The 12,018-nt window shown below is 36.2% G+C and overlaps 1 protein-coding gene across 1 annotated transcript in view; it reads right to left on the bottom strand.

The window, feature by feature from the left end:
* CLDN10 (claudin 10) overlaps positions 1-11,268 on the bottom strand; it is a 36,583-nt gene extending 25,315 nt beyond the window's left edge. The window contains exons 1-3 of the mRNA XM_074299361.1: positions 10,260-11,268; positions 1,763-1,924; positions 1,592-1,673 (exon numbers count right to left, since the gene is read on the bottom strand). Of these exons, the coding sequence (XP_074155462.1) occupies positions 1,592-1,673; positions 1,763-1,924; positions 10,260-10,479 (464 nt within the window). The 5' untranslated portion in view covers positions 10,480-11,268. The remainder of the gene's footprint in view (positions 1-1,591; positions 1,674-1,762; positions 1,925-10,259) is intronic.
* Positions 11,269-12,018: the final 750 nt, after the last annotated feature.

Raw genomic sequence — 12,018 nt, 5'->3', positions numbered from 1 at the left:
CAATAAATAGCCCACTGATATTCAGTTATTCCTCTGCAACTGAGATTTTTAAAAAATAAACTTTTTTAATGTTTCCAAGGAACTTAAGAAAAACTGCAGTGTTAAATTTCTTTAGATCTCTACTATGCATATACCTCCATAGAAAGAAGAAAAGTTTCTCCATACAAAAAAGTATTTATTGTAGCTATTTCAAACTGGAAACTAAAAGTGTCTATCAACTGGGGAATGACTGAACAAATTATAGTACCCATAAGAAACTTTGAAAAGAACAGTTTTGGAGAAATAAAGGATAATTCATATGAACTGAGTCAGGGTAAACTGAACAGAATCTGGAGAACAATCTATATTATAACAACTTTGTAAAAGTGAACTGTCTGAAAGACTCAATTACTCTGATCAAAGTAATGATCAGCTTTGATTATTGATGGCTAATTATGAAGAATGATATCTACCTCCTTACAGAGAGGTGATGGATTCAAGATGAATTAATTAAATATGCATTTTTGGGAAACAATCAGTATAGGAATTTGTTTTCTTTGTATATTTATTACAGCGATTTTGTTTTCCATTTTTTCCCCAATGAGAGGAATTGGAAGGGAAAGAAAATAAAATTTTAGTTGGAAAAAAAATTAATTGAAAAACTTTTATTAGGCATAATTTACTGTAAAAATTTATCAGATGAAAAATGCTGTCCAACTCCAAAAAAAAAGATGTCCAAATATAGACTGAACCATCTGATTTTTCACTTTCTTTTTTCTTTCGTTTTCTTTCTTCCTTCCTTCCCTCCCTCTCCCTCCTTCCTTCCTTTCCTTCTTTCTTTCTTTTCCTTCCTTTCCTTTCTTCCTTCCTTCCTTCTTTTCTTCCTTCCTTCTTTCCTTCCTTTTTTCCTTCCTTCCTTCTTTCCTTCCTCCCTTTCCTTCCTTCCTTCTTTCTCCCTTTCATTTCCCTTGTCCTTTCTTTCTTTCATCCTTCCTTCCTTCCTTTCTTTCTTTCACAGACACACAAAATGACTAATGTTTTATATAGCTGCACTTGTATAACCTATATCAGATTGGTAACGCCTGGGAGGGGAAGAAATAGAATTTGGAATTTAAAATAAAAACCTCAACAAATGTTAAACATTGTTTTTACATGCAATTATTTTAAAAACTTATCTGAGCAATTTTAATAAACTAATAGATGAAACTATGAATACAACCACAGAAAGCTTTCTGCTACATACATAGGTTGATGGCCTCTATGAAACATCACTTTGAATTTCTATTATTTCTTTTCATTTTCTCTTCCCCATTTTTACCTCCTCTCTAATTCCCTTCTTTTTTTTAGGAGCAATTCTCATTATTTTTCAATTTTCTAATGTTCAATGTAATGACTGATTATATTCAGTGCTATTTGAAGAAAAGACACTATATAAAGTTCATAAATGAATTAAATGTAGCCTTACTGCTTTAGCAGTTTCCTCTCTATAATACATCCTTTGCCTTGAGTCATACAACCAAACACCTCTAATTTTCATTATTCATTAAGATATATGTTTCTTCATAATATTCATAGATGTATTCTAAGATATGTGAACAAAAAGAGTACTTACTTTTGTTCAACATAAAGAGGGTCAAAGAACTCAGTTGTGATTTTGTTTGCATATAGGGAGCAGCCTGTCATAGAACACAGTCCTAGAACATACCAGAATGAAGATACTAACATTAGAATGAGGGTAACAATTTTATTTCATTCATGAAACAGATGGAAATTTACTCTTTACCTGAAAGAATGAACACAGCTCCAGTCAAAAAAGCAATTTTAGCTTTGGCTTTATCTGAGCCTCCAACTTTTGTACACTTCATTCCAAACAGTGCAAATATGGTAGCAAAAAATCCCAGACTGACAGCAGCAATCATCAATCCTCTGCATGCTTGGATATAACCTGAAATTACAATGTGACAATTTTTTTATATTACAACAATTTATGTTATTTTGAAGAGGTAAATCCTCCCTTTACAAAAACTCCCATTTTTGAGTTTTCTGGAAGAATAACTGCAATAGTTAAAATTCCATCATTTTTATTTTATGGTGAGAAAGTTGACACTGGAAATACTCTTTTCAATGCCACACCCTGAAACTCTTCCTCAATCTTACTCATATTAAAAGATGTGTCTGACATATGAAAGTTGTGACTATAGGGTTTACGCCCCATAGAGAACTAATTCTAGTAAAACTTTTTTAATTAAGACTAGTTGGAAGGTCATTTGGCTCTGACAAATCTTAAGTTCTAAACAAAAAAAAAAAATTATCATTTTCACACAGACACAAGTACTTGATGTAATCTATGGTTTTCATTTAGTAGGAATCTGTTTTTTAAAAAAAATAGAGGTGAATAATTTGGAATTAATATATTATTAGCTCACAATGTCTAATAAGTAATATGCAAATTAATGAATTTTTATTGTTTGATGTTAATGAATCTACAACAAAGAACAGTGTCTTTCTTACATGTGATAGATGAATGAATAAAGTCTGTAAGTGCAGTAATATGTTATATAAAATATATTTGTTTACCATTTAATTATTCCAAGAACCACCAAACTTTGAAGTTTCTCTCCCTTCTGATAGGGACTAGTATTGAATTTTAGAATCAGGAAGTCCCTTCCTATTAGGAAAGGACTGAAGAAAAGTTTATTAAGTATCAACCTTAAAATGTAGACCAATTCCACCTACATTTCTATGAGCAATACATGGACAGATACAAAGATTTGGGCCAATTATGACAAGAATAATCTGCCAAAGGGAAGGTCATGCAGATACTACCAAAAGTTTCATATCAGTATAGGGACACAAGCTATTATATGAAATTCCAATTACAAAAAAATTCAAGACCGTCCAAATGTAAAGTGTCGTCTAAGTCCTGATAAGCTTCTCTTTCTAAGGAGGGAGCCTTTATGAACAGTGAACTAATTTCTCCTCCATGCTGATACAAGTAAAATCCAAGTTATTAATGCAAACTGCATTTGCTCTTTAGGTGTCCTAAATGACAATTGACACTTCAAATAGAAAAAGGAACACATTACTGATTTTTTTAGCACACAACTTATTGTATTATAAAAATATGTTTTCAAAGATATCAGATGTCTACTTTTTTCTTTATATAATTTTTATTTTAAAGTTCATGAGGTATATTAGATTTAACATATATTTTAATATATTTAACATGTATTGGACTACCTGCCACCTAGGGGAGGGGGTGGAGGGAAGAAGGGGGTAATTTGGAACAAGAGGTTTTGCAAGGATCAATGTTGAAAAATTACCCATGCATATGTTTTGTAACTAAAAAACTTTAATAAAAGAAAAAAGAAAAAAATTAAATTTATGAAGTAGCTTTGCTTTCCTATGATAAAAATTTTATTGTGATTTTAAAAAACCTTACAAAAACAGCATAAAAACACTGACATTCAGAGAATACAGTTAATACTAATTAATTTGGATGCTAGTCATTATGGCATGGTTTTACTTGTGACACTGCTGCTGAACACTGAATCCTAAAAGTTCTTCATGGATAGGTATCCCTTTATTCCTCCTTTTTTTCATCAGGAAGCCTGATTTAGACTTCAGGTAGCAAGCTTGGTGTTTGGAAGCTGGAATGAGGATCCTCAAAAGGGAAGGAGAAAAGTATCCATTAAGCACTTACATGCCAGGCACTGTACTATTCACTTTAAAATTATTATCTCAATCATTGCAATAACCCTGAGAGATAGGTGTTATTATTATCCCCATTTTACAGATGAGAAAATAGAGGCAGACATAGCTTAAGGGACTTGCTCAAGGCCACATAGTTTGTAAGTGTCTGATGCTGAATTTGAATTCAGGTCTTTCTGACTTCACACCCAGGTCTCCCAGAACTCTATCCATGGATTCCACTTCAGGGAAGTTTCAAGAGAATGTAATAAATTAGTCACAGGACTAGTTCATTGTTTGGCAGCAAAGGTTCGGCCAGTACTCTACCATTTTTATGATCAAAGAGACTAATTTTAGTCTATGGCTTTAAACTTCTTTGTCCTGCCTTCAATTGTAATCACTGAACAAATGTCAGACCTTGGCAAAACAAAAATGCTAAAAATAAATGAACGAATAAATAAATATATGAATAGGATAGGAAATTATTCTTCACTTCATTATGAATTGATAGAGTACAAGCAGTCCCAGTTTACAATTTACAGTTACAATTATAAATTCTATAGTCTGGAAATTTTAAATGCATTTTTAAAAAGAAGCAGTACTTATAAATAGTGATTAAATTCTTAAGTTGATTTCCTAAAAGATCATAACAGAGCTAAAAGGCGGAGAATGCTCTTCTCTATACCTACCTAACTACATTTGTAACATGTCCATGGGAAAGTATAGACCAAATTACACTTCAAAACATCAGAGACACATCTTGTAAACTGTCCTTTTGCTTGTGGCAAGATGAAGGCAAAGGAACTGAAAAACTGCAGCATCATATCTTATTAGAGTATCAGTTGGAAGGTAAGGAGACAGATAGCTTTGGAGCAAGGATTCTGAACCCTAGCAATCCACAGAGAGGTCCATGAATATCATTCAATGAGTTTATGAAATTGAACTGGAAAAAATTATACATATAATCAACTTTCACTAACCTTTAACTGAAATTTAGCATTTTCTTCAATTATTTAAAAATAGTGCTCTCAGAAGCAGCCCACGGCATTAAAAAAATTAAGAGCAGCTCTGAAGTAACATGTTAACTCTATATATAGAAGCATAACTTCTATATATAGAAAATATTTTAGGGTCTGAATTGGGTAAGGAAGGACAGTTTCATGGATGGTGGAGACTTCTTGTATAAGTATACATATATTTGTATGTGTGTATATATATATATATATATGTGTGTGTGTGTGTGTGTACATATATACATACATTTATATAAGTAAATTATCCATAAATTAGATAAGATCTGTCTTATAATTTAAGAAGCAACTAGGTAGCACAATGAATGGAGCTGTGAATCTGTAGTCAGGAAGTCTTTAGTTCAAACACTTCCTTAGAGATACTTAATGTTTGACCTTGGACAATGTACTTAACTTCTGTCTGCCTCAGTTTCCTCAAATGAATATAATACCTACCTCTTAGAGTTGTTGAGGATTAAATTATTTAATATTTTAAGTACTTAGCATAGTGCCTCATACCTAGTAGGTGCTTAATAAATGCTGGTTTCTTTCCATTCTATTGACAGAACTAATCTTTGCATGATTAAAGATCATTATAAGTATCTATATAGTGATATATCTTTTGCAATGTGGGTACCTACAACCTTCCATTTAATATTTCCTGAGGGTAAAACTTATTTTAGATAATACCATAGTAGTAAAAACTGGCCAAGGAGGCCATTATTTCTGACAGACCTAATTTACTAGCACTGTTAATAGCTAATTAACACATTAAGGTGCTGAAGCATGAACATATTTACTCAGAAGTTCTCTAAAACAAAATTTATAGTTAAATCTCCTAGGAGAAATGGCAAACATTCACCGTAACAAAAATAGATGGCATATACTAACAGCAAAATGGCTGAGATTGATTCCCATCTAAAGGTCAAATGGCATTTTGAGAGTAATAGAGTTTAGCAAGATAGCCAGAAATCATTAGCTCACTTAACTAGGACATAGTTTCAATTAGTAAAAGAATTGGAATTTGTATCAATAGATATTGTAAGATAGGGGGAAAAAACTACATTCTGACTTTCCCAAAACTTGAAGTTTGAAGGTCTAGTAAACACAACTTAATTTATCAATTGAAATATACATTTGATTTTCAGTCAATCTCTAAAATGTAAAATATTCACTTGAAAAGAAACTATTAGTGGCTCACAAACTGGATTTTACACTCATGTAAAGAGAGATTAGACTGGATCTGTGTTTTTACTGACAGAGGGATGAGAAAATTCCCTTTATCAATAGGGTGTCTACACCTAAATAGAGTCTATTCCTTAAGCTACTTTATCTATAAAACTGAGGTGATCGTTATACAATTTTGTTAAAACTCACAAATACATCTTCACATACAATATTACTAACTGAATTAGCATCATATTTATCATTTGGTTTGATTACCCCCTTTAAGATTGGGAGGGAGAGGGCGGGAGAACCACAAAAAAAGGAACCATTTCCTATTTAAATCTTTCAGCAAGATGGCTTTATTTTCATTTTCAGTATTAGTTTAACTTTCCTAAAGTCAATTGTTTGCATGTTACTGAGGCAGCTTTTAAAAAAGAAACATTTTCATACTCCATTAAATACATTGTTGCAAGGTTGGAATATCAGGTACTTTATCAGATTCTGCTTTATGGACAACATAGCCTTCAGTTCCAACCACTGCACACCATCTTCCTGATCTAAATAATGAGAAATTAGAAAGCTGACTAACTCTGGCCAGAGATATTTCATTCATAAGTGTGGATGAAAATCAGAGAGTAATCTTTAGTTGGGAAAGCTAGGTGGTATAGTGAAAACAGAGCTAGCCCTAGAGGCAGAAAGATGCATCTACCTGAGTTCAAATCTGGCCTCTTTAGCTGTGTGATCCTTTGTTGACCTGGTTTCCTCACCTGTAAACTGAGCTGGAAAAGGAACTCTAATATCTCTGCCAAAAAGACTTCAATTGGGGTTATGGAAAGCCAGACACAGCTGAACATCCACAACAGTAGATGATTCACCCTCTTCTTCACTTTCCAAAATTCATCAATTGACAAGTCCTGGTGATTTTAAATCTGTAAGATATCTCTACTCATGTGGCCAACACCCAATTCAGATCATTATTTTCTCTTGCCTAAACTACTGTAATAATCTTCTAATAATCTCCTCTCTTCAATCCATTCTCTATAGCATTAACAAAACAATCTTCCTAAAGAACAAAAAACATCATGATCAAAAATCAACTGTGGCTGTATTTTGTCTTAGGATAAAATAAAAATTTTTCAGCCTGACATTTAAGTTCCTTGACAATTTAATTTCAAACCTACCTTTCCAACCATATCTCCTATTGTTCTTTATGTTGTGGTCAAACCAGTTGACTTAATGTTCCCCAAACATGAGATATTATCTCTTGCTTCCATAAATTCACACAGACCTACAATGCACACTTTCTTCAACACCATCTTTAAAAATTCTTATTTTCCTTTAAGCCTCTGCTCAGGTACCACCTGCTCAGTGAAAATTTCCATGATTTTCCCAGTTGGTTGTGTTCTCTACCTTTCTCGATTGTCTTGGGGGTTTTTTCTTTCTTAAAAAGTTATTATCACTCTACCTCCTATAGATATAAGCTCTTTGAGAAAAGACACTAGTTTTATTTTGGATTTTTTTTTCTTGTTTTGTATCCTAGTAACCTATAAGTGTCTTAGTACATTTGCATATATGTGTATATACCTGTATATAATCAAATGTAGGGATAGAGCGTGTCCAGTAAATTCCTTCTGCTAATACAGATCAACAAAGTTTTTAAACTTAAAGTTGTTCAGGGCAATAAGAAGATAAGTGATTTGTTCAGAAACATTTTCTCCAAGATAGGTGGGAGCTGGAAATTGAATCCAGTGTGCTATTCCTTACACACACACACACACACACACACACACACACACACACACATACATATAGAGGATTTATTCACTACACCATAATGTCTCTAGTTTTACACATAAAAGACACTTTATAAATAAATATTTGTTTGGATTTTAGCATCAAGCCTTTATTTCCTCCCTTTCCCCTTCAATTTTTCATTCTTTATAGTGATTTCAAAATAGAAAGGCAAAGTGATTTTAGTATGGATACAATTGACTGCTCTTAGTTCTACCATTCAACACTAGCATTTAAGTTTTCTTGGTCAGCCATCCATCCATTCTATCACTTTTCCTCCACTGAGAAGGTGAGCATTTCAGCATCCTACCAATAATGTTCTTGATGCTATTATTTCCCTCTCCTTTTCCCTGCCACTTTAAAAGGAAGCTCATATAGCTCAAACTCTCTTTTCAATACTATTTTAACAGAAGAATACTCTCAGGACATTTACTGTAAATCCCATATTCCTGAATGGCAAAGCATAGAAATAAGAATCTACCTGTTCACATCATCTGCCTGGCTTTGTGTTTTGGACAACAGAGACAATTCAACAGTAGGTCTAGGGAGTAAACATGACCCAGATCATTCATAGATGAAGGTACTACTCAAGTTGTTCCTTTTAGAACAATGACTACATTTCCTATTCACTGTGTCCTCCTCAAATAATACATTGAGCAAGAGTTTGCTTTTCAAGGAGCACAATTACATACACTAAAACAAGTGCAACTTTAGAGGCATCAAAATCTTGTCTCTACTATTTACCCAGCTATGTAAATAAAAACTTGAAATACTACAATTAGAAAAAAAAATCACCTTAAAACTAAAAATAGTGTAATCGTTCCTCTTAGGCTATAGCAGTTAATTTATGCAGTTCAGCCAATTACTTTTCCCCCTCTTTATCAGAATCTTAATTTCTACTTCAAAACTCTATTGTCCTCAAGGTTAAACAAAGCAGGTATTATCTGAGAATAACTTTGTAGATTTTCTGAGGTGCTACAAGAAAGAAAAAAAATCTAGTCTTATGCATAACTGTTTGAAAGAAAAACCAAAGTCTATTTCAAATAAAAGAAAAAGGAAAAACCCACGTAGGAAAGATCATCCCACCAGGAAAAATTTGACTAATAAAATTAAAAGCAGGAGGAAGAAAACGGAAGTATTCTTTCTATGCCAAACTTCTCCATGCTGTAACTCAGATTTCAGAAGCAGTAGAATAATAACCAATCACTCTGTGACTTGGAAAGGAATAATCAATTGTTAGTCTATTATTTTAAAACTTAGAGAAAATATTTAAATCCAACTGGGCGATTTTATAATTTTAAAGAAGCACAATTTTCTGATGCATGATTTTTAAAAATGTGACCAAAATGTAAGGACAAACGATTTTTGCTTTTAATCAATTCCTCGTTTTACAGATAAAGCTGTGAGTTCAGCAATAGCGAGGATTTTTTTCCTTTAACGCCGGTCATAACTTGGGTGTGATTTTTTCAATAAATCTTAGCGAGTTAGCTGCTAGGAGGTACTTAGAAGCAAAATGATCCGACCAAGGTTACACACATTATCTGAGGTGGGATTTGGACCACGGTTGTTTAGAAACTACGTGCAAAATTTTAAACACTATACCATGATTTCCTCCTCAAAAAAGAAACCTTAAATAGAGGGGCTGGTGCATCATTTTATAGCTACTAGCTGTAAAAACAACAACACTATTTTTTTGCTAGAGAATTCTTCTATAATAAAGGTATTCTTAGCAGTGGGATAACCACCCCAGATTGCCAAATCCTTTCTCCCAAACGCCTTCTTTTCTCCTGCGTGCAAGGTCTTGTTGAACACACGCGCAGGACAGGAGGCGGGTCACCTCAGCCCTTGGCAGCCGCTCTGGGGTGGTAGCGATCTCGGGAGTATTGCTTGAGTTAGAAGGGGCGGCCCAAGTTGTGCACCTGCTACTTCCCTTCCTTCATTCTGGCTGGCTCACACCTGGCAATTAAACCAGAGACACTTTCAGCTCACTCTCTCACTTTCTCAATCTTTCTCAAGAGCAGAATTTCTTAACCATATTACTATTATTATTAGTTTTTTAAATCATGGACCCCTCTGGCAGGAGGGAGAATCCCATGGATCCCTTCTTGGAACAATGTTTTTAAATAGTTGGAGGAAATGCTACATTTCGGTTTGAGATTAATGACATTAAAGATGAGTCTTTTCCCCCGTCCAAGTTTACGGATCCCTAAAAATGTAACCACGGACTCCAGGTTAAGAACTTTAGAGCAATCCATTCCTTAGATTACGAGAATGAACGAAAAGAAATCGAACTCCATGCTGTCCTCTGTACGTCCCTCTTTTCCTTTCCTATCCCTACACAATTCCCACATTCCGGCTTCCTGAAACCTATCGTGCCCGCCGGACGTTAAAGGACTAGCAGTACACAGGTATCGGACCCCAGCTAAAATGTGGCCCCCTGAGGTCCTGAGCTGCTTTCAGCTACGCGCAATCCCTTTCTTGTGCGCCCTGCTAAGGTGCAAGGCGCAGTTCTCGGAGTGGAAGGAAGAAAAGGGAGGAAGAGCATGAGAAAGGGATATTGGGGGAGACAGGGATTGGGGGGGAGGGGAAAGGTCACGGGGGGAAAGGAGGAGAGATGCAGACCGTCCAGCGCCAGCAGGGAGGGGAAGTCCTTGCAGTTAGAGACACCCGTGGAGTCGGTGACACATGTCTTCCACAGATTGGCCCAATAGGTGGCAGTGGTGATGACCGTGCCATCGATGGTGGACACTTTCCAGTAGTCGGTGGGCAGCGTGGAGGAGACCAGCACCCAACCGGAGATGGATACTAGGAAGGCGATGATCTCTGAGGCCATATTCGCCATGCCGCTGGCTGCTGCAGAGCTTCCCGCATCCACTCCCCAGCCTAGCGCCTTTTCCTTCTATTGCTCCCCACTCCTACCCCTCCCCCGACTCCGCCTCCTTCCAGGGTCCCCTCCTCCAACAGCCCCAGGGAGCGCGACGGAAGAGAGGGTCGAAGAGAGCCCCGGAGCTTGAGCCCACAGTTCAGTCAGCTCCGTCGAGGGAGCTACCAGCTCACTGAAATGAGTCCCAGTAGTTTGTTTCACAGCATCCTGCCCCAGCCCTGGCTTTCTCTCCACCCAACTAGGTCCTCCTTTTCACCGCTCCTTGTTCTCGTCTCCCCCCAAACTCCCGCCCCTTACTTTGCTTCTAAGTAGAGGGAAACTAAGAAACTCGGCCTTATAGACTATGATTTTTAAATGAGAGGAGGAAGAAGAGATAGAAAATGAAAAACTTCATTGTCCTGCTGTGCCCCAAATTTCACTCCCACCGTTCCTTGCCGCTGAAGATTCAGGGCGATTTCTCCTCAGCTCTGCCAGGTTTCCTTGGAAGAAACATGAGAGACATAAGAGGGTAAGGAGAATGCTAGAAAGCTGGTTTGTTGGACAGAGAGTGATCTCTAAGAGGTGATGTCATTTCCTCGATTTTCTTGCCCCCTAGTCCGGATCTTCACAAACTTGAATCTGTAGCAGGGTTTTCTTTTCTCCTAGTTAGAGAAGACCACTCTGCTGTGCCCTCTTACTCCCTCCTCAGAAATTGGGCGAGGTGCCCATATCAATAAGAACACATTCCTTCATGTACCTCTCTCGGTAACTGTTTTCTCTTCCTCTAGCAGTACACATATTAGTTTGCTGGTCCAGCCTGCCAACCCAACGAGCGCCCCTTATTAGAGGGGGATGGTCTAAAGATGCTAAAACCCACAGAGATCTGAACATGAGGTTTCAAGAAATGCCCTTGTTCTGAGGTATTATAGAAGGGGAAGAAGGGCAGCCGGATGTAGCATATCTGATGGAACAGATCCTCTTTATGTCCTACCCATGACAAATAGTTTGGTTTCCAAAGTACCTTATTAAAACTGAAAGGAGACAGCTCTGTGTGTATATGTACTCTGCTAGGAAAGGTAAGCCTAAAGTGATAAGGTCTAACAAGACAAGCTTATTCCATTATGGAGTTGTAATTCTTCATGGTAAGTCTGAGAAACTGACCCTGTTATACCTAAATGACATAGTCAAGAAGGGTTAACTGAGCAGACTCAGCTTTTGGAAGCAGCATGAAGCTTCTGTATACATATATATGTACTTTGTACACTCCCAGTTCAAGTGAAATTGGCCTGCTAATTCTTTCCCACTCATAACATTCCATTTCCTCCCACTACTTTTACACATGGAATGTTTTCCATGTCTGAAATGCCCTCTTTTCTTACCTCTATCTAATAATATCCTTTCCTGACCCCCCCTCCAGTTATTGACACTCTTTAGGTTTTGCAATTATTTTATCTATGCTTCCTTTATATTTACTTATGTACAGATGGTTTCCTCCAAATAGAGTATGAGTTTCTTGAA

The sequence above is a fragment of the Sminthopsis crassicaudata genome, chromosome 3, assembly GCF_048593235.1.
Source record: "Sminthopsis crassicaudata isolate SCR6 chromosome 3, ASM4859323v1, whole genome shotgun sequence".
In the NCBI taxonomy this organism is placed as follows: Eukaryota; Metazoa; Chordata; class Mammalia; order Dasyuromorphia; family Dasyuridae; genus Sminthopsis; species Sminthopsis crassicaudata.
Note: the sequence above shows the minus strand (reverse complement) of the source record. Positions and strands in the feature narration are given on the sequence as shown.